The 23037-nt window shown below is 36.5% G+C and overlaps 1 protein-coding gene across 1 annotated transcript; it reads right to left on the bottom strand.

The window, feature by feature from the left end:
• Nucleotides 1–4617: 4617 nt before the first annotated feature.
• On the bottom strand, nt 4618–8842 carry LOC104601879 (cholesterol 22-monohydroxylase CYP90B52-like). Its single transcript, XM_010265382.3, has 8 exons — nt 8457–8842; nt 8028–8352; nt 7772–7924; nt 7377–7628; nt 7187–7282; nt 7007–7085; nt 6794–6900; nt 4618–5499 (listed from the first exon to the last, which is right to left on the bottom strand). The coding sequence occupies exons 1-8, from the start codon at nt 8702–8704 to the stop codon at nt 5260–5262; spliced, it is 1500 nt and encodes a 499-aa protein (XP_010263684.1). The 5' UTR covers nt 8705–8842; the 3' UTR covers nt 4618–5259.
• Nucleotides 8843–23037: the final 14195 nt, after the last annotated feature.

Here is a 23037-nt window from a genome sequence, read left to right as displayed (position 1 = left end):
GATCGACCCGCGGGGGTGACCTCACAGTCAGGGCTGGGAGGTTCTATTTGGTTTGATCATTTTGATTCTGCCCCATGTGGGGGTTCCTTTGATCTAGGCGTTGTTGTTGTTGCCTAAGGATTCCAATACTTAAGGCTCAGAGAACAAGTGAGAACTTAGCGTTTGTGTAACGTGTTCCCATAGATGGCACCAATTAATGATTTGCGATTTGGTGCTCCCTGTTGGTAGACAGCTCAGGCGTCGGACTGAGTAGGTCGCTTGGTCAAGCTGCAAGAAAGTAATTATTAGAGTGTGTGGGTTGCTTTAGTTGGGGTGGGCACTCTGATGCTTAATTTAGCAAAGAACTTTGAGAGAGCTAAAAGCGAGAGAACTAAATAACTAGTGGACTATGAAAGCTAAATCACACGTACCTCTTTTGATTGAAGGAGACACCTTTATATAGGCACTGGTAGTTGTGACTGTAACGTGTCTGAGATTTCTGGGAGGACGCGGCCATAGTGCATCCAAGATCCTCAAGAAGTCGTCCACCATGCTTGGGGCAGTTTCTTACTCGGAAATGGAATCTGCGTAGATTAACTCCAAAGCGGGCGCTGCAGTGAGACGAGCCTAATGGTCAAGCGGTGTGATCCTATAGGAGTTAGGCATGATGTTTCACTTTGAGGTGACTGGTCACTACACCAGGTAGGTTGCCAATTGGGTCCCACTTAGGTCGGCAAGGTCTCGAGGGAGGTTTTCTCTAATGCCAAGGTCCCTAGCTTGGTTGTGATGAGGTTGCCACTTGAATCTTCGTCAAGTCAGTAAAGGTAGGTTGCCAACAGGGTTTTTGTTAGGTCGGCAGAGGTAGGTCACCAACTGGGTCTCTGTCAAGTCGGCGGAGGTGTAGGCAGGTTGACCACCATGTCATGTAGGTTGCTACCTGGACCTTAGTCTGGTCGGTGAGACCTTGGCGAGGGGTCCCCCTTTGTGTCGAGTCTCAAGCTTGGTTCTAAGGTGGTCATTTTAATCCTAACAAGGTGTCAATAGGTCGACTATGGCGAGGTGGTGACAAAGCACCCTCAGGGCATGTAAGGCACATTTGACATGGTTTTGAGTAGGTCTCTACCATTTTAGCTAAGCCAAATTATCGTCTACATGATGCCGGGGTGTCATGCAACAATTCTAATATCGCCACATGACGCACTTTCACTACAGGACCAAATCTGCCCTCATCAGGTAGGAATACCAAGAATTGCATTGACTTGTCGTCTATTGCCGTTCTTTTTCCCTTTCTTTATTGTTACCACGGTTAACAAAATGCAATGCAGCAAGAAAACGATAATCAAGGCTTAAATAAAGAAAGGGAGAAAGAACGGCAATAAACGACCATGGTAACAATCTTAAGAACGGTAGGCAGATTATCTAGGGAAACCAAACACATCCTAAGATTTTTCCTTCAAACCAAACAGAGCCTAAGATTTTGGAGTTAAGAAAAATACGGCAGATTAATAATCTTAATTAATCTTCATTGTTGCTTTCTCTTAAACCGGAAGCAGCAAATGATCAAGGTGAAGGAAAGGTAGTAGGCTATTAATATGGTGTTAACTGACTGACAAAACTATTTATTATATCCTCACCATGAAGTTTTAACTTCAACAATTTCTCAGAAATTATTTTAAAATGAAAAACAGTGGAGTTTTAATTCGGTTGGCATGGGTCAGAGATCAGAGAATGGAGGTGGGACACTGACAAGAAAACGGGGTCCAGAAGAGATTTTGTTATTTAACGCAATCAGGCCAGACTGTGAGTACGGGTCCCCTCTTCAAATGGTAGGCCATCTTCGCTCTTGACATGTTCCATGGAAGGATTTGACTGTGGGGATGCCTCAAACACAACCGACGAGAGGCTACCACCCTGGCTTCCCAACTCTAAAACTAATCTTAATTGTACTCATAAGCTTAGCCATTCCATGTCACATATATGTCGGTGAAGCCAATTACATAATTGATGAGGGTTTTGCCAAATGCCAAGTCTAAAAGTTTCCAAGCCCAGCCTATTACAAGTAAAGGTGCAAATTTTAATTACATCAGGCCCATTCAAAAACACAAAATTCTCAACCTAACCCAATCTCACCCATGTTGCATATGGACGGCAAAACAACAAAGAGAAATGAGTGACATGGGAATAGGGTGTCAATGGAGTGAGTTCGTATTGTATCAATCAAGGCTCAAATTCAAATTTAATCAATATAAAATAATATTTATATTTAAATATATATAATCGGTTTGGATATTTATCGAATCGAATCAGGTCATATATAAATTTAATTTAATTTATTTTAAAATTTAAATTCAAGTTGAGATTTTTGAACAGTGTTTACACCCCTTGGTGAAGGAACACCAATCCAATCATGGCGGTGGTACAGAGGATTTCTTTTGTGATAAATATTAACCAGATATGATATATGATATATGATATTTAGATTCTTTCTATTTTAAGAATAAAAAAGCTATATCTAAAAACATTTGAAATTAACTTTATGACTATCCAAAGTAAGTATCTACTTTATTTAATATAGATATTCGATGCATATAAAATCCATTGACCATACAGCAAAAAACTTGATATTGCATAAATTTGATGTTATGCCTAATATTTTATAATGACACTGAATGACCATCTTAAGTACAGGGTCATGGGCAGATGTGGAGATTGAAGGCCGCCAACGTGCACATTGCGAGACCACAGAGTTTGACTAAAGCCAGCTCTTCATCCACATCGGCCAGAAAACCGAGCTCGGATCTGCTCCTCGTACAGTGCGCCTCATTCTGACCACACAGCCTATCTTAACTGTACATTGAGAGTATCTCTCATATTTGTATTTATTATTCATAAGGAAATATTTTCATTACAGAATGAGATGTGACCGTAAAATCAGTGTGAGGCGCGCACTGTAAGGAGCAAATCCTAATTCCAGAAAACCTCCCTTCGGCCCTTTACCGTTGAAAAGGAACAAACACAGTATGCATTAAATCAAAGTTTGGTTGGGATAGCGAAATGGAACCTAACAAGAAGGCAAGAAGGGCGGTCTAACATAAACAAGCGATACGAGCATCCCAAGATAGCGAGTTCAAGTCGGCTTCACTTTGCTCAATCCCTGTGACTCTGTGACTCTGTGAGGGTCATTCAATTGCCACTGTAGCGTTCTCGTCACTCCTATCTAGAATGCACTGAATTTGGTGGCGCCGAGGCAAGTGTCAGTTACTCTGTTTAAGAGGACTTGGGGTTCAACGAGAGTGACCTCACATGAGTTTTGGCTTTTATTGCTTGATTACGATCCCTTTACACCAATCAATCGAATGGATAAGACGAAGATAGCACCATTAGCAGATACACTCCTTTACTTGACACAAAATTTTTTCCAAGGCAAGAAAAGGAAAGAAGCAAATCATAGATACCTTCACAATCCTATGCAATTAATAATCAATACTGGTCGAGCAGCATGGGCATTTACCCACTTACACGTGCAAAAGGAGGGGGGGAATAAGTGGACTAAAATTTCAGAATAATCATTGCATGAAAGTGAAGGCAAGACAAATACGGCTAAGTCTCTGGTTTGTTTTTGCACAGGCGCAAAATTATGGGAGTGCAAATTTGGGTACTTTTGTTTTACAATCTGCAATGCAATAAAAGTCAAAAAATAAAACATAAACCCAAACTAAATTATTGATAAAAAAATAAATCCTGAGCATCGAGCAAGAAATCTTGTAAGAACTCTGCAAATGGCGCAAAATGACAGAAATGCCATTAAAAAAAGGACTGACCTCCAACAGAGTTAAAACTCAGCAAAGAACTCCCAAAACGGGGATATACATAATAATGATTGCCAAAATCACCCCCTTCGATAGACCATGGCAATCACAACTAAAAACTTGAACTTTATTTGCATGCAGTGCAGTGCAGATGGGGTAACTGAAACTTTGAAAGGAATCAAAGTAAAACCCTGAAATGAATAAGAATTTGTACTTCCAAATATTTGTACTAATGCAAACAAAATTGCATTGTAAGCAAATAGAGGTTAAGGCTGCGTTTGAAAACGATGCAAATGGAGTGTAAATTCCGGTTCAGGGTAAATTTGTACTCTAGTTCACTTTTGCTTGTGTTTGGCAACATTACATTTATACATTGATAAATGACAGACCAATGCATATTTACATTCACAATTAGATGTAAAAGTATATCAATAAAAAAGAAGTAAATTTACATTCAAGTGAGCTTTTGATAAAAAAAAGCATATGTTTTATTGGAATTCGTGTTTGCATCCATTACAGCTAAAAGTCTGTTTGATAAGAAGATAAATTTATAAGTGCAAAACTAACCCAACTTTATAATTTATATGAACTGTTTTACACTACATATTTGCATCATTTCCAAACGCAGCCTAAAGAATTGAGTTGATTTGAATGCTCAAGGGGTCTTAACTTTTAGGCTATGTTTGGTTTAAAGGAAAAGGTAGAGAAACTTTTTTCCTTCAAACCAAACATGGCTTTAATGTTTTATAGATTCCTTATCACATATCCCTTCTTTAACTGTCCATTGCAATAATTCTGTCCGACTCCGGACTGGTTCTAAAGTACTCCATTCTGCGCACAACTATTTGGAAAGCTTGAATTGATAATAATGCGTATCTATACATTTTTTCGGTACCCTACAAATGGGCCCATTAAAATTATTAAAGATAGCAGGCCGACAGCATACAAGACCAACAAACGGGCCCAAAAGACAAAACAAGATCCACCTTCCTTATTGTTTGTTTTGTCATTCACTTATCACTAGCCGACTAGCGGAATCCAGGAAGTGACCTTTTTTCCTTCATAGATATTAAGTTCTTGCGAGTCGAAAATTACATTTTTTTTATAGACAGAACAGAAAATTACATCAAAACAAACAAAACACAGCTTCCTGTCACACGGAACGGATAATAGGCCCAAGCCCATTATTGAGAGGCTTGAAAGATACGAAAATAAGGAGAGAAGTGGTCCTGATGTATTTGTAATGTGTGCTTGACTTGGCCCCATTGTCTGTATGAGGTATTAAAGAGAAAGAAAAAGGAAAAAAAAAAGTCAACAGACTAATTTCATTAGCCGTTGGGAGAGTTCCCTTGGGCTTGGGCTTTCAATCTTTTCATCAATTAATGAAGGGGATATTCTCTTCTTCTTTCCGACCACGTTTGTCTTTGATGATGCCTAACAGCCTAAGTCCAACACAAGAGCCCTGTTCTCGTCAAATTGGACCGAGGTTGTGGTGGATTTTGTGAACCTTGATGGGTAGGCCTTTTGGGAAGTCCACGAATGGGAAGGCGAGTGCCTGGTCGGGCTCGGCTAGCGCTAACTCCCATTCGTAATTCAGAACTAGGTGATGTATGAACACAGCCATCTCTAATTTGGCCAATTCTGCTCCGGCGCACAATCGTGGTCCACCTCCAAACGGCATGAAATTGTTGCTTGCTGCCATGCTGGTGTTCTGCATAAGAAAATTGGATGAAGGAAAAGAGAACGTCAATGAGGTTGAGTGGTAGACTATAATCATAAACACGACCTAGCTTGACCCGGTTCTCTTCTAACTGGTCCGACTGTCTAAGAGAAATTGAAACTGATAGTGATTTCCACTGTGGGTGGTGGGTCCCACGTGGTCACCGTACACATAGGCTCGTCGTTTCTTTTTTGAACTTTTCTTCGTCAGAGCTTTCTCTCATTTTCTCGGGAAAATTGGTTTGTTGCACTCATGCACGTGCAAGTGACAGCCTCACGTGAGCTCTAATAATCTCCGTTACCCCACAGCACACCCCACCAAGAGGAAAAAGGGCAGAAAAGGAAGAAAGCTGTGTTGTATGAAAGTTACTACCGTTCATAAAATAGATAACGGTGGGTCTGGCCATCAGCCCATCACTTCACATGGGTCCTACGTTCGTATGGCATGTACTGACCAGATCTTGTCCAGTCATGGTGGACCACTATCTCGAACGGCTGAAAGTTCATCCCGTACCGTGCATACATCCGTTTGATTTTTGGATACACTTATTACCAAAAATATAGTCCACCCATTGGACGGTCAAGATCCATTAATTAGTGGGCCACATGTTCACAAAACTCTTCCTTTGGACAATCGAACCAGCGGATCAGTGACCGGTCCCGGTTTCTATGGTTTCACGTAACTGAACGAGGCCTTAAAATTTCTGGTTCTACTGGCAAATCCGTTCTGACAGCACTTTAAAGTTTAAATAATTAAATAAAAATAAACAGGGCCGAGTAACTTCTGTCTTTCATTGGGATTTGTCTTGTCCATTAAAAATTGGGATGTCATGCACATGACACGTTAGTAGAGGTGTGGGGTAAGAGAGTAATTACAACCAATCTTCTTTTTTAATTCAAAATAAACAAGGAATTACAACCCCATCCCCACAACAACCCAAGCTGTTTTTTTACAAACAGCCAAATTTCTTCCAATTGCACCGGTTTAACTGTCGGGTCAACCCAGGTATTCAAGTCAACGGATTAACCTGTGATTTGACACAAAACCTGCTAGGTGCCCGCTTTGATCGGTTTTCTTAAATCCGGTCCAAACCCCCAGAAAAGAGGAAAAAAAGAACCGACAAATAGGCCGGCTCCGAGGTCAACCTGTCTGCCTGGGTTGACAGTTAAGGAACAACCAAACTCTGAACCGGCTTAAGAAAGCCAGTGCAATAAATAAATAAAGTGATAAAGAACGAACGTTATGTCTCGGTATTCAAATTATTGGGTTGGGTGTTGGGGCTCACCTGCCATCTCCAGGGATTGAAGCATTGAGGGTTGTCGTAGATCGAAGGATCCAAGTGGACCGCTGTGAACACCGGAAGAACTTTCCACCCACTTGGGATCACAAAACCTTCAACGAGAACACACGATTAATATAGAAAAAAGAATCGAAGGTGGGTCAGATTCCGGCGATTTAATTACCGGCGAAAATAAACCATTTAATTTCTTTGACCCACCTTTGTACTGGACGTCTTTGATAGCCTTTCTGTGTACGAATCTAACGACGCTGCCCAGACGAAGCGTCTCACATATAACCTATATTATATAATAGAAAACCCAAGTTAGAATATAGAAATAGAAGGAAGAACTACTGTCTCTCTCTGGTCTCATAAATGTAGGAGAGAGATTGCGCTTACACATTGGGTGAATTCCATTTTCCTGTAGTCGTCCCAATTCAATTGGGACTGATCTCCTGCTTGTTTCTTGTCTGTAGCTATTTTAAGGTGCTCTTCCTGAGATCCCAAAACAAATGAATAAATAGTATAATAGACATTTCTGTGCTGGTGATGAGTAACTAGACATGGCTTGATTCATTTGATCGCTTACCCTCAACTGTTGAATTGCTTTCGGACAGTCATGCAAGAAGTAGATAGCCAGAGAAATGCCTATAGATGAAGTTTCGTGGCCGGCGAAAAGTAAGCTTAGTATTAAATCCAGACTTTGCTCCGTCGACAGGTTTGAATGCTTCAACACCCATCCAAGAAGATCATCTTCTTCTATTCTCTGGCATTCGTCTCCCATCTTTCGGTTTCTTTCTTCCATTTTTCGCTCGATAATTTTCAGAATCCTCGACCTTGACTGTTTTATTGAGACAAAGCCAGAAAAGAAAAAAAAATAAAAGAGATCCATTAAAGTACAAATCATGGTTGCTATCTGGAATAAACTCTAAATAAGTTTAGTAGAAAGAGAAACTCAGAAAATTAAATTGGTCGACATTGTACCTGTAAGGCCATCCTATATGCAGTTCCAGGCAAATTCAAAGGCACTGATACCACTCCTTTCATGAATGTAAGGTACTCTCTCTTCAGCTGCTCGGTCTCAGGCGTTCCAGGATCCATGCTCATTATCTGTTTCGCTATCAAATTGAAGGTGAACTGCAATTTTTTTTTCTTTATGGGTTAGTCCTTTTCTGCTTTGAAATACATAAAAATCAGAAATGAAAAAGAAAGGTTATGTTTTCTGAGGCTTTCAGCATGCCTTCTTTATTTCATCTAGAGCTGAAAACGTAGAATTCTCCTCCCAAGACATTAGAACCAGTAAGCAGTGCCTCTCCACTTCCGGCAAGAAATGCGTCCGAAGCCTCACATTGCTCATGAAGTTAACAGCGATCATCCTCATGCCTCTGTGCATGTCTGCAACCAAAACCAACATCGACCATTTCCCAAGAATTTCGCCAATGCTTCTTGGATAACTGCATTCAAACAAGCGACCCTCGTTCTGTAATATGAATCGGTTTAGCCCCGCATCTGCAGAAACTATCGTTGGCTCACCGAACAAATTCGACTTGTAGATCTTGCCATACCTGCAGTAATAAACTCACATCAAATACGAGTGATCAGATCAACTCAAAACTTGGGGTTTTGTTTGTTTGTCTGTTTATCTTTCTTGATGGATTTTAGAGGTTACCTTGCTATGTGCTGCTCCATGAATTCTCCCATGGAAGTAGCTGGATGAGGCTTCAAATAACCCATCGTTTCGCCGAGGAAAGGCCAACCCATTTTTCCTGGCGGAAGCTTTACTTCTTTTTCCTTATTGTTGACGAGACGCCATACGAGAACAAGAGTTAAAATTGATAGGGATAGAATCAGAAGAAGTTCCATTCCAGTCATGGAGATTAGGGACGCTGTAATCCCCCTAAATTCTCCTTCCCTCATACCTCACTCCTCCGTGTAATGTTCTCGATTAGTTGTTCTAGGAAAAGAGCTCACAGCTCTTATTCCGAAGCAAGCTCCGTTGGGAAGTCACTCGAACAGGTGGCCTAGAGAACAAAAACGGAATGAAGATTTCCAGCCAGAAAACTGATTTTATAGGCTTTTCTTTGCTTTTGTCGTAGAAATTTAAAATATGACAATAGCCACTCCCTAGTTGAATTTACGAATACACCCCTAGTGTTTGATGCAACACCTGAAAAGCCCGTACTGCTTTTTAAAACCCTATCCTCGTCCCTTGCCATGGCGACCTCGCATACTCACAGCAAAATACTTCTCCAACACGTTCCAACATCATCTTATCCGAACATCACACATCATAATGGAAAGCTCGTACTATCCATCTGGCATTCAATAAACATTTGATACGCGCTCATGTTGGGATAGATCTATCCACGGATACACGGGATATCCCAATATCAACTCAGTTTAGGCCATTCGATGGTTTATCGATATCTAACTTTTGATCTAGGCCGTTCAAATTGCCAACCCAATATCAACCGTTGCCCTTCATGTGAAGATTAATTGTTAGCGTAGAGTCTGTGTAGACTGTAGATTAATTGTTACCGTTGCCCTCCATATCTTAACCTTATCGGCTATCCAAATGTAAAAAGATGCCACGGTATAGTGTCTAGGTGGTTGAAGCGCAGAGGCGAATGTGTAGAAAATGGGTTCGACTATGATATGGAAAAGATATGATATCTGAAAAACAATTGACCAAAAAATTGAAATCATAAACGTGGTAAGGAATCAAGTGTCATTTATTAAAATTCATGGGTGGATTTTGATTGGCCAAAATTCTTTCTATATCGTATCTTTTTCGTGTCATAGATTTTCCCGTGAAAAATATATATTTATTAATATAGAATATATGGTATAATATCTCATAAATATAAGATATTATACTAATATATCTATCTATATATAGTATAACTAAAAGTATGAATTAACATGTGAAATTTTCTTTTTTATTAAAATCTACCTATTTATGAATTTGGTTTCTAAAAATATAATTTTAACTACTACTTTTTCATCACATTCAATTCTTTCTCATTAAATTCTATATCTAAGGTATTTTTTCTCATCAATAAATTCTATTAATCAATCTATATGCAATACTTTTATACTAGACCTACCCAAGGGCTCAGTTTTAGGCTCAACTTTCCATTGTTTCATGATCAGACTTCAACTCAGGTTCATGAATAGGTGTATTTTATACCCCTATATTTGTATTTTCTTCCTCTCTAATAGTGAGGGCATGCATAAAATGTAATTTGAAACCACCTCATTCAATTCTCTCCCATTATGTCTTATATTTGAAGTATTAACTCTCTCTCTCTCTCTCTCTCTCTCTCTAAATCCTATAATTAAGGTATTTTCTCATGAATAAATTCTACTAATTAATTCTTTTAATAATATGAACCCCATGGCCCATGCTTTTCAAATACCAACCTAAAAATAATGAAATTGTTCTTCCATCTAGGTGGTTGGTATATAATTCAAACACCCGGGTCAAATGGGTGAACTCATTATGCCATATTTAAATAATAAAATTTTAAAATAGAAATAATTATAATAAAAATAATTATAAAAAATTGGACACATTTCTAATATAATGAGTGTGGATGCAATGTGAAACCTTTTTTGGACTAAAATTACCTTCTATTTCTTTGTTTGAGAAATGGTATAAAAGTCATTTTATTATAGTTTTAATGACAACTTTAATGACTACTAAAATGCCTATATTTGTGTATTTAATCCATATCTAATTGTAAGGGTTGAAGATGTAACTCCAATTGTTACTTTCCACCTCATTTAATCCCCTCTCAATAAGTCTTATACTTAAGTTATTAAATCTCATTTTCTCTTATTAAATGCTATATTTTCAAGTTGTTTTTCATTAATAAATGCTACTAATTAGATCCATGCCAATATTTTTTAACAATATAATCCCATATATTTTAAAATTGACTCAAAAATAAAACCATTTTTATTCAAGTGGTGGCTAAGCAATTCAACCATTCGAATCAAATTTTTCGACCTATGAAGTCATAGTTAGGTAATAATTTTTTTTAAATAGAAATAAATACAGAAAATAAAAAAAATGTAGACAAAATTAGACATGTTTATGATATTTTTATTAATCAAATTAAAATAATAAGTGTGATAAACAAGAATTATTTTTTATTGAAAATGAAAATGAAATGCATAATTTAGAACTAACCAAAAATGAAATCTAAAAATTAATAATAAATAGTTCAACTTTTGGGTTAAATGTGTTAACCTTTAATGTCATAAATGAATAGTAAAAATTAATAAAATTAAAAAATACATAAATTTTGCAAAAAAAACACTCAAGCACATGTATAATATCATATAGTTATCATATTAAATGAAACGTAAGTGTGATATATTAGAATTATTTTTACACACAAAAAATACAAAAGAAATTGTAGAAAAAATTGAATATGTTTATAATTCTATATTTGCACAACTATTAAAAATATGAATAAGATTGTGAAACTTTCTTCTAACTAAAACATTTGAATTTAGTCCCTATTTAATGTAAATTGAACTGTTATTTAAATATTACATTTTTTTGATAAATGAACAAAAGAAAAAAAGATACACCAAAAAGAGAAAACACTACAAAAAGAATAGTCTACCCATGGAGTGTTTATGTAATCAGATTTGGATTTTGCAACCTGCATTCAATTAAGAATAAAAAACAAAAAATAAAAAATATACAAAATTTTGGATATATTATTACTATCATTATCATCATCTAAAATTGTCACGTGAAAAGCATGTACACACTTACTAGTTATATTAAAAAAAAAAAAAACAAGTGTGGTAAAGAAGAAGTATTGTTATTTACAATGGAAATGAAATACAAAATTTAAAACAGATTGACCAAAAGATAAACTTGCTTTTTTATTTGGTGGTAGGTCAATAGTTCAACATTTTTGGGTTAAACATGTTAACCATTGATATCATAATTAAATAATAAAAATTTAAAAGAAGAAAAAACACAAAAAATTAAAAAACATGGAAATATATTATTACTGCTATTTTTAAACAAGTTGGGCAGCTCCAAAAACTGTTACTACATTATCAAAACCGGTCTGGCCTAGCCGAAGTAACTTGATTGTACTATATGATAAATACTATAAAAATTATCATCTTAAAAGTCCAGACTTTTAATAAGTTTTCTTTGACCTTGTTATCACTTGTCCAAACACGATAGTTTTCTTTGGACAAGTGATAACAACCCCAACTCCAAGCAACCCCAAATTTAGATTTTGGTGTTTTTTGGGTTTATAACAAGTTTTCTGGCTTTAAATTGTCAAAGAAGTGGTTTCTACCAAACATTTAAAACATTTTTTGGCTATTTTAATTTTGTTCCATGCACCCTAAAGCTCAAAAGCAAAAAGCTCATATAAACGGAGTCTTAAATTTATTATTGATTTTTTGCTTTTAAACTGTATTTCTAGTTTGCAATTTTCTTGCAAGTGGCACTTCTTGAAAAATCACTGACCCCTTGTGATGAAGGGTGATTTGGCACGACCTAGTAAGAAGGGGTCACGTGGACGCGGTCTGCTCGAGGGGTGACAACTCAGCCAAAGGAACCTAGTCCGCAACAATCGGAGCTCGGGTGTTCAGTCACCTCGGCCCAATAACCACCTTGGCGTAGAGGCACATCGACACCCAATCCAGCTCAGGACTAAGGAACCGAAGTACCAGTTCGGAGCTAAAGAGCCGAAATGCCACATAATCAACTCCAAAGGCCTCCCCAACGGACCTCAAATTTCTCGGGATCACGATGAGACACATCCTAACTCCGCGTGAATCAGAGGAAAACGATAAAAACCTTATCAACTGACACATTGCTCTCATTCAAAAACGGAACAAATATTATCCACACAGCCCGAAGATCCTGAAGCTTTTTCGTAAGATCCACGACTACTCCACTATATAAGGACATCAAACTCCAAGGTAAAGGTACACACGATTATTTACTTACTAGCACTCAAGCATTCAAGTATTGAGCTCGCATCCACAGTATAAAATTGACTTAAGCATCGGAGCGACCTCGTCGAGTTAGTCACCCCGGGTTCTCTGATCTATTATTTTGCAGCTTGGTCCAGTTCACCGCGCAAATAGAGTTCAGATCATCTTCTAGCTAGGAGTATCTAGATCACGCACCATCACCTTGTAACAACGCTAAATCTTTTACAAAACCACATACTCATACTCATATGACCTAGTTAATAACTGGTATATTATGTTATTTCTACTCACAAGAAACCATAATTTAGATATAGGTGAACCCTTCTACTATACTAGAAAGCAATTTATTTGAAAAAAAAAGTAAAACAAGGTTTTAATTCACCAACACTAATTATACGGTTGAAGAAAACAACAGAGACAGTGAGTGCATTAAAAGGAGGGATCAAATTAAGTGGTCGAGGATCATAAAGCAAATACCTATTTAGTTTGCTTTGTATGTGATTTTAGTTGTTATATAAAGTATAAATTAAATTGCCTCTAATTCAATGTTGCAAACATCACTTGTCCAAACAAGGTCATTTGCAAACATCCACCATGAAACAACTTTTCTGCAAATGAAATTGAAGTCGTTTTTGCAAGGCCCTGTTTGTTTTTCGGTATGTTACTTACCTGGGTAAATGCAGTTATTTGGGTAAGTTTTTCTTGGGAAACACTTACATGGGTAAGTGCATTTACCCATGTTCTTTTATTTTTCATGTAAATAATGCAATGACCATTTTAACCATAAAAATCTATTATTAAAAGGGACAAATTTACCCATGTTCTTTTATTTTTCATGTAAATAATGCAATAACCATTTTAACCATACAAATCTATTATTAAAAGGGACATTTTTGTCCCATTCAAGTGTTGGCAACTTCCTTGTAGGTGGGAAAGTTATTTACCCACCTAGGAGATGGGTATCACTTACCTCGGTAAGTGGTACCCAAGAAGATAAACTTTCCCGGATCCCCACATAAATCTGAAAAAAGAACCTAGGATTCTTGGGCAATGGGAACCAAAATCCCATTAACCAACTTTCTCCCTCTCAAAATCTAAAAAAAAAACACCCCCAAGTGATTTTTGCTGAAAAAACTCTATACTTTATATGAATATTTATGTTTAATATTGAGCTCAGTTTGGAAAGAATACAAATACATATATAAATATGTAGAGTGCAAAACTTTGTATTTTGTATTTATCTTTCCAAATTGAACCTTCGGGAAAAACCATAATTTCTTCTTAAATTATTGTTAGGATGGGTTAGGTTAAATAGAGAGCTAATTCGGTAGGGTTGTTCTGTTTGAAAAGTACAATTCATTGAGTTTTTTTTTTATGATTTTAGAAAATTTTCCTTTTTGAGAAAAAAATTTACCATTTAATCGACCATTTTCTATCTAATGTGAACAATCTTAACTTGAAGAAAATAAACTTTGGTTTAGATGATCGAAATATCTTTACGTTTCACAAGTCCAACTAACCAAGTAGGCTTCTGGTGCCTTAGAAATAAAATCTGATATCACAATTCACAAGTCTATCAGATTTGTTATCACTTTTATGATACCGATTTATTGGTTATAACTTACAAGTTTAAGTTTTCCCAGTATATCACAGTCGAGCCATTTATTTTTTAAGTCAGATACCTCTAAATAAAGTCGTGAGGGCTGTTTGGGAGGCTTTAGTTGAAATTTTAAGAAGTCCAAAGCTTTTTTTGTTTTTTATCAAATAAATAAATAAATCTGACACCCCTTCAAATGATTCACTGGCAGCCGATTTGGGCTATTGGGGCCCAATCAAAAAGAAACTTTCAAACGGAAACTAAAAGCATGGGGGCTCTTAAAAGTCGAGTCTGTATTTAATTCCTACAGACCTAGTGTTTTGAGGGTAAATTTGGATAGAATTCTTGGAGATCACATCTCTGTCTCACAGTACATCTCCGCCGTGTATTAAGAACATTTCTCGATGATGACATTATCAATTCTGGTACTATCATCGAGAAATGTTTCACACGGTGTGGATGTCCTGTGGCGCAGCCCCTTATGGGATGGAGATGTGAGATCGAATTCATGTGAATAGGAGATCCTGAATCTTAAAAAAGTCTTATTTGATATAAAATATGGGAGTTCACATCTCTGCCTCACAAGGGGCCGCCCCACAGCACATCCTGCCATATATCAAAACTGATACAATCATCGAGAGATGTTCCCAATACATGACGGGGATGTGCTGTGAGCCGGAGATGTCATGTCGGAATATGGATGTTAAATGATTGTTGATCACCCAAATGGGTAATACGCCCAGCCTTTCCCAATCACCTTCATCATTGATCAACATCCGATTCATATAGATGCCATGTATGTGTGACACGTGTATACAGATTAGGTCTTTAGACCAACCCCTGGTCCCTGGATTGCAAAAATATGGAAACGTTCTTTGATTCTCTTGATCTTTCTCAGCCCTCAAATGGTTCTCGAGTCTTTTCGGTGGAGTTGACATTCGCTCCTTCTACAAGGTAAGAAACGGTCTCATTCACAGTAGATCTTAAAGCCACGTCATCGAAAAATACAGCAATACGATCACTTCTTTTATAAGAGAAGAAACGGTCTTATTCACAGTAGATGTTAGAGCCACGTCATTGCAAAGAACAACAGATAGAAGCGTGGCCTTATCATCACCGTGAATAGGACCGTTTCCTGTTTTTTATAACGACCAAAAGTTTTTTCAAATCTCTTGCGTTCGTTATGAGGGAAAGGAAATGAGGCCAATAGGAGGAGACTCCGAGTCTCCGAGACTGGAGTGGATCGATGATTGGTACGGCACATGTCACGTTCTCAAAACATAGATGCCCAGCCCGCACGAGTGGTTGGTTAAGTTTGACGGAGTGAGGTGACCTTCATTTCTCTGTTAGACACGTGTCGTTTTATGGACCACTGATCTTGTCAGTCGGAGATTAGTTAAATTGACGGTGACAATAACCGAAGAAACGATCGACGGTGTCAATGACGTGCACGGACTGATCAGTCATTCTCCCTTCATATAGTTTGTTACAGCAAAAACGGTGCGAAGACAACGAGAACACGGCATACAGCCGTACAGTAGGGATCAGGCTACGATTAATTTCGATGACGTGGTTCTAACATCCACCGTGAATAGGACGGTTGCCTCTTTTATAAGACAACTTAAAAGTCAATTCAATGGATTTTAGATTAAAGTTGCTAAACGACTTTTTCTTTATGGAAATAATAAGATTTGTTAAATACTTAAATTCATGTATAATCATATCTTTTGCTGATATGATGTCCGGCTGGATAGCTTGCTGTTAGCATGGTTGCATGATTTAATTTCCAGCAAATCACCTCCCTGCCTTCCATGAGGGACTAATTATGTCAGCGACTCAGCGTAAGGTGGATGACAGTAGCCTTGGCAAATTGGCATCTATTAAGACAAAAAGGAATATTAAAAGGGACAAATTTCTGTTAAAAGGGATCATTTTTCATAACTTTTGTCCGTTTGGATGAGGTGGCTTTAACATCCACCGCCAATAGAACCGTTTTCTCTTTTAGATCAAAGTTGCTGAAAGATTTTTTTTTTTTAAAAGAAATACAATTTGTTAAATTCATATACAAACATAATTTTTTGAGTTTGGCTTCGGTCACTTTAAAGTCCGTTCAAACAACCTTTTGTTGGGAATATATCAATACTTTTGTACTATATTTTATGGACAGATATATTCCTAATGAATTAGGTTATAAGAGACTGTTCCAATGGTGTGAGCATGGCCTTGCACTGGCTGAAGCCGATCTCTAATTTTTTTTGCTGACATGATAATTGTTTTCATTTTCAAAAATAAAATCATGTATACACATACCTAAAAACTGCTAGATGTGTTTGGTTTTGATAGAAAACAAAGAGGAATGGAAAGTTGGGAAAAGTTTTTAAATATTTTTTATAAGCCAAACATAACCTCATTGAAACATGCAAATTCAGTGATTGAGAAATTGTGATCATCCCGGCCCACATGGAATCAATCAAATGGTTGTTGGAGGGAATAAATTAGCTGACATGAAAAAAGAAAAGATAAAAACCTTGGTGGTTGGTAAGAGTGTTAGAATCTATGAACATAAAAATTGAATTACTACATTCAGGATTTACCATTTTAAAGCTTGAAAGTATGAAGTCCCTATTTATACATGACTCTATATGTATGTTGGTTTTAAATTATTATGTTTTCAAAAACAATTCTCATCAAACGCCTAGTTAGGTTTTCAATGAATTGGGATCTGGGGCAATTTATGTTCTCGCGTCATGTTGAGGTAAGGATATTTGTTTATATGGATTGATATAAAAACGATACAATTAAATTAATTATGTAAATTTTAAAATTTAAATACAACCTGTGTAATGTTTATTCCACGAGTAATATGAAATATGCGTAACCCAAATTAATATAATTAACCTGTAAATGATCCGTGTAACTTGAATTAACACGATATCAACACAATTGACCTATTTAAATTAAACAACAAATAAAATTAAATTATAAAATAAAAATTCAAAAATCAATTAACTAAACAAATTCATAAGATCAATTTAATATCATCCTTACCTATTGATGCAGTTCGAATTGAGGTGACGAGCAGCATATGAGACCAAATCAGCCCCCCACAAACGTCCCATGGCACATCCCCACTGCGTATTGGGAACATCTCCCGATGATATCTCAGAAATGATGATATTATCATAAGGAGATGTTTTCAATACACGGCAGAGATGTGCTGTGGGATGTTGAGGGGGGTTGATTTGAACTCGTAGCATATGAAGTGTCATGATGAGATGGAGGACTTGTGCCAGACCTACCAATTTGAGAATACAATTATTTAGAGGCCCTGAGGTGGTTTCCCAGGGAGGAACACTTCAACACTCAAGTCAATAAGTGAAATTCGAGTGGTCGGCTAGACCAAGGTGGTTGAGACGAGATAGAGAGTTTGGTAAGCAAGAGAACCAGAGAGCAGGAGAGCTAGAGGGTCAAAAGTGTGTCAAAAATTAAGAAGGGATAAGTGGACTGCAATCCACCTCAGAAATCTGAATTGCAGCCCCCTCCAAGTCTACTAGTAGCCCCTCCCTGGGAAAAACTTTAGTTGTTGGGGCCTATGCTGTTGAGAGAATTTTTGGGAATGTCACGTTACCCTGAGAATGAGTAAATTAATAATTACATCTTAATTTATTTTTACTAAAATCCAAAGCATGGGCGTGAATAGATAAACTGCCCAGAACGTGACCAGTCCAGAAACTATCTCAACAGCCTATGCTGTTGGGCCCCAACAGCCAAAGTTAATCTCCAACCCCCCCCTCCCCCATGAATTTAAAATCAATTCACAGGCAGAATTCTCCACCCCTAGAAATCCTAGCTCGATCCTAGGGATGGACTGAACTATAAAAACCCCAAATAAGAAATACCATGGGTAGCATTTCCCTGAATACCCCAAATAGGGGAATGCCATTGTGTTCTTGCTTGAGGGATGTATTATGTCCTAAGCTCATCCTCGACCAGGGTTATAGGGGTGTGCTCCGCATCTTCTTGGCGAGAGGTGGGACGAAGAGTGTAGGGCAATGGGCTTTAGTTGATGTTCACCATGTGTCCTTCATCCGGGGTTCGTAGTGTACAGGATTGTTCATTGTTGCGGCAAGTGAGAGCGTGCCACAATGCCATTCTCCATGTCAACTGAGCATAGGACACTTGACAATCAATAACTCAGCCAATAATCCTTCCATGTCATTGATCCACATAGCAGTTCAATCGGAGTAAGTTATGACCCCATCACCTACCAAAATAGTATTTCATCTAAGTATAAATACATGATCTAATACTTGAAACTTTAGTTCATAAACATGTAATTTTTTAGTTAAGTGGGCCAATCCCACTAACTTCATGTCATGTTCAAGTTGTGTTCATGTTTAATGTCAAATATTGCTAGCCCTAGTTGGGAAATGGTGTTCCATTCGTAGATCATTAATAAGGAGAAAATCATTGACCTCGAATTGTCCCAATTAATAACCAATTTTGAACCAATAAGCCCAATTATACTAACAACTATAAGTATTTATATAAATAGTAACTGAAAACTTGAATTTTGTTAATATAGGTTTAATAAAAATGATAATAAAATAGTAAGTTATTTATATGTTAATAAATCAAGAGTTTTTAACTAAAATTATCTTATAAATTATCTATCAAATTTACTATTTTATAGATAAAATATAACAAAAATTACAAAAAAAAACTAGGAAACCTTTATATATTATTAAGAAAATAATCAATTTGGGTCTGAATCGGTCAAATAAGAAAGAATTAAAACCAACCCATTTATTAATTGATAAAAAATAACATAATTGATTTGGATAGTTTGGTTCTACCAGGTAAACATAACCCATTGACAACCCTATGCTCAAAGTGTTTTTTGAACTTATTTTATTTTCCTAAATGTACAAATGCAATAGTTTATTCCAACATAGCCTTGGTTTGGTACATTTGTAGAAATTCCATTCGTGGCAATACCACATTGATCATAGTTAGGATTGTTTATTTATTCCCAACAAGCAAAACCAAAGTAAAAAAATATGTATAAATTTCATTGATGAATAAAGTAAGAGGATGCGTCAGGTTGGCAATCAACACTAAAACCTTTGCCAAGCTCTCATGATATAGATCATGATTTGTTTTTTTGTGCTTATACTATGACATTCTCCAGAAATAATATCCTGTACCCTAACCCGAGTGTAGTGTTAATGGTCCCCGTAAGCGATTCACCACATCAGTGCTCAATTGTGGTGTCAAATAGGCAAGGATACCAACATTATAATAGACAAAAGCGGATAAAGAAGCTAGTCGAATAAACATGACTTTGTTTAACAACTTGGAATATAGGAATGTTAAAAGAAAAAAACTATAAAATTAGTAGATACTATGAAAAGGAGAAAGATTAGTATTGCATGCCTATAAGAAACTAAATGGAAGGGTAAAAAAACCTAAAGAAATTGATGGCTACAAATCATGGTATATGGGAGAGAGAAATAATAGAAATGGTTTAAATGATTTAGGAATAGAATAATTTTAATTAGATTTGTTTTAAGTGAAAATCATTAATAGAATTAGTGTTGATGCACCTCAAGTAGGTCTAGAAGAAAATATTAAAAAATAATTTTGGGGAACTTAAAAGGATTAACCAAAGGAATTCTAAATGAAGAGGAAGATTTCTATAGAAGGAGACTTAAATGGGCATATGGGAAAAAATGTAGGATATGATATGATGAATGGAGGATTGTAATTTGGGGAGAGGAAGGAATTAGGAGGTGCAATATTAGATTTTGCAATAGCTTATGATATGATGATTTTACAAATCTTTTTCCAAAAGAATGATGAATACTTGATAACATTTAAAAGTGGGTCAGTCATAAGTCAAATAGATTTTTTCCCTTATAAAAAAAATAGAACGAATGATGTGTAAAGATCACAAAGTTATTCTAGGAGAAGCTCAACAACACAACATAGGCAAGTGGCACATTAGGAAATAAAAAAAAAGAAATAGGGAAGAAAATAGGTGTCCAAGAATAAGGTGGGAAACTTGAAAGATACATTTGAGCCCGCGGGGCCGAGTGGCCGGCCTGGCCCCCGGACGGGCTTGAAGATACATTTGAGCCCGCGGGCTTGACGTCGGGCCAAAAAGCCCAGCCCGCAATAAATTCGAGCTGGGTTCAGGATTTGCCAAAATAGCACGACCCGACCTATAGGTTAAACTCAAAAACCCTAATATCCTAATCCTAAGTAACCCCTGTTCCTCATTCATCTCTTTCGAGTTAGCCGAACTGTCGAACCTCTCTTCTCTTCACAGTGACTCACATTACATCCTCACACTCTCAGGCAGCCACAGAACCAGCGAACACTCACCGACGCAACCAGTAAACTCCAGCAAACTGGCGGTAAGTCTTCTCTCTCTCTTTCTCTTGTTCCTCTTCTCACTTCTTCTCTCTCAAATCTCAGACACCGGCGAAGCGGCAAACACAGGCACCGACAGCAGCAGCGGCTGTGAGTCCTCTCTCTCTTTCTTTCTTTCTCTCTTTCTCTCTTTCTCTCTCTCTCTCTCTCTCTCTCTCTCTCTCTCTCTCTTTCTCTCTCTCTCTCTCTCTGACGCAGACTGACTTCACTTTTCATTGTCTAAATCTCAACTCACCAGCGAACACAATCATCGGAGGTGAGTCCTCTATTAGGTTGGGCTTCGAGCTCGGGCCCAAGTTGCAGGCCTGTTGGTCGGGCCGTGTTAGGGCTCGGTTCTAACAAAATCCTGTTTATGAAGAGTAAAAGCCTGGCCTGACCCAGCCCATGAACATGTCTAATTGTAGGCGAGTGGTTTAATAGGTATGGAAACAGATTGGATTGGATTTGAATCAAGGTATATTCGAATTCGATTCGATCCGAAGATCTAATCGGATCTCATAAATATTTCTTCGAATATGAATCTGATCAAGATGTTGGATATCTAAATCTGATAGATCCAATTTAATTTAGAAAAAATAATAAATTATTAAAAGGAAAAGAAAATATAATAGTTGAAATAAAGAAAAACAAAAAATATAAGTATTTCTTCAACTATTTTCATCATATAAGAAGTTTACAAAAATGCAATATAAATAACATATTTATAAATAAATAATAAATTACATATATATTATATATAAATGTTATATATATATATAATTGATTTAACCACAATATTAAAAACCAATATTCATACAATATATTGGAATTGCATTTCCTTTTGGTAAATAAGTAATTTTTATTATTTCATAAATTAAATAATAAAAAATAAAAATATATAATTTTTTTTATAAATTTATAAAAATTTTTGAACATGCATTAATATTATATATTCTTCATATTAAACAAAAATATGTTTGACAAATAAGAATTATTGTTAGTAAAAATAGAAATGGCTAAAATACAAAGAAAAAAATGAATTAATGTTTTAATCATAGTCCATTTTCCTGGTTAAATGGGTTAATGTTTTAATCAGTAAGGTCATTTGGTTGCACTTTTACTAGTAGTTTAAGGGGGTGTTCTATAGTGTGGATGAGAAACTGGTGGGTGTGAACTGGTCCACACCACATCCTATGGCGGGGCCCAATCCACACCACACCACAATCAACAATTGTTTTGAATTGTGGACAAATTGTGTGGATTGGACTAGTCCACATCCACAGTGGCGTTCTGTAAGCGTGGTGTGGGATAGTCCACATCACACTTTTTGTTTTCATGTATCTCATATACATTTTTGAATGATCTACACCAATATTTTAAAAAATGACATGGAAACGGAACCGTTCTGGCCACCGGTTTCTGGGTCAACTGTCCAAATCAAGCGAACGACCCATTCTGACAAACAAATAAAAAAATAAAAAATAATTAAAAATAAAAATGATAAAAAATAGTTGAACAGGTTGACGGTTTGACCACTCGGGTCAACAGGTTGTTTACTTTTTCAACGGTTTTTGGCCAAAAACTGGGTTTGGGGTAAAACGGAACCGCTTGCTTGGACGATTCCCTTGCTGAATGGTCTGACCGTCTAGGTCAACGGCGGTTCGAAAACTTTGATCTACACAGTTAATCATAAATATCTAATTTTTATATTTTATATGATAAATATATTGAAAAATGCATCAATGAATTAATATTAATCAATAAATATTATTTTTTTTATAAAAACAATAGTAAAATAATTAAAATTAAAAAATATATTTTAAATATAATTTTATTGATAAAATATTAAAATTTAAAAAAAATTAAAAAAATAAGTAAAATAATTAATATTATATTGACAAAAATATTAACATGTGAAACAAACAATAGGGTAGCCTTTTAGGGAAAGTGTGAAGTAGGGGATCAAAAATCAAGTGTGAACGGTCCCTAACCATGAGATTTTGCTGTAGATGAGAAATTGGGGTGTGGACAGGACTTGTCCATACTATATTTGGGTGTAGACAAAACCGATCCCATTCACACCTAGCAGAACACGACCAAATTCTATGGACCAATCTCATGGATGATCCGTCCACATGATTTACGCGGTTCCAAACACCACCTAAATTATGAGAAGGTAGATGGTTGATACTTGGTATATATTCCATTTTCCTTGCTTGTTCAAGCCACTAATTCAAAAACATTAACTATTAAAAGT

This window comes from Nelumbo nucifera, chromosome 1 (assembly GCF_055504915.1).
Source record: "Nelumbo nucifera cultivar China Antique chromosome 1, China Antique-T2T, whole genome shotgun sequence".
Taxonomy (NCBI): domain Eukaryota; kingdom Viridiplantae; phylum Streptophyta; class Magnoliopsida; order Proteales; family Nelumbonaceae; genus Nelumbo; species Nelumbo nucifera.
This window is presented reverse-complemented; position numbering and strand designations above follow the sequence as displayed.

Bases quoted from the DNA above. Each gene is read 5' to 3' on its own strand.
- LOC104601879 (XM_010265382.3), bottom strand. From the start codon at position 8,704: ATGAGGGAAGGAGAATTTAGGGGGATTACAGCGTCCCTAATCTCCATG. The intron at 8,353-8,456 runs GTAACCTCTAAA...TTATTACTGCAG, and splicing joins ATGGAGCAGCACATAGCAAG to GTATGGCAAGATCTACAAGT. The intron at 7,283-7,376 runs GTAAGCGATCAA...TTGGGATCTCAG, and splicing joins AAGCAATTCAACAGTTGAGG to GAAGAGCACCTTAAAATAGC.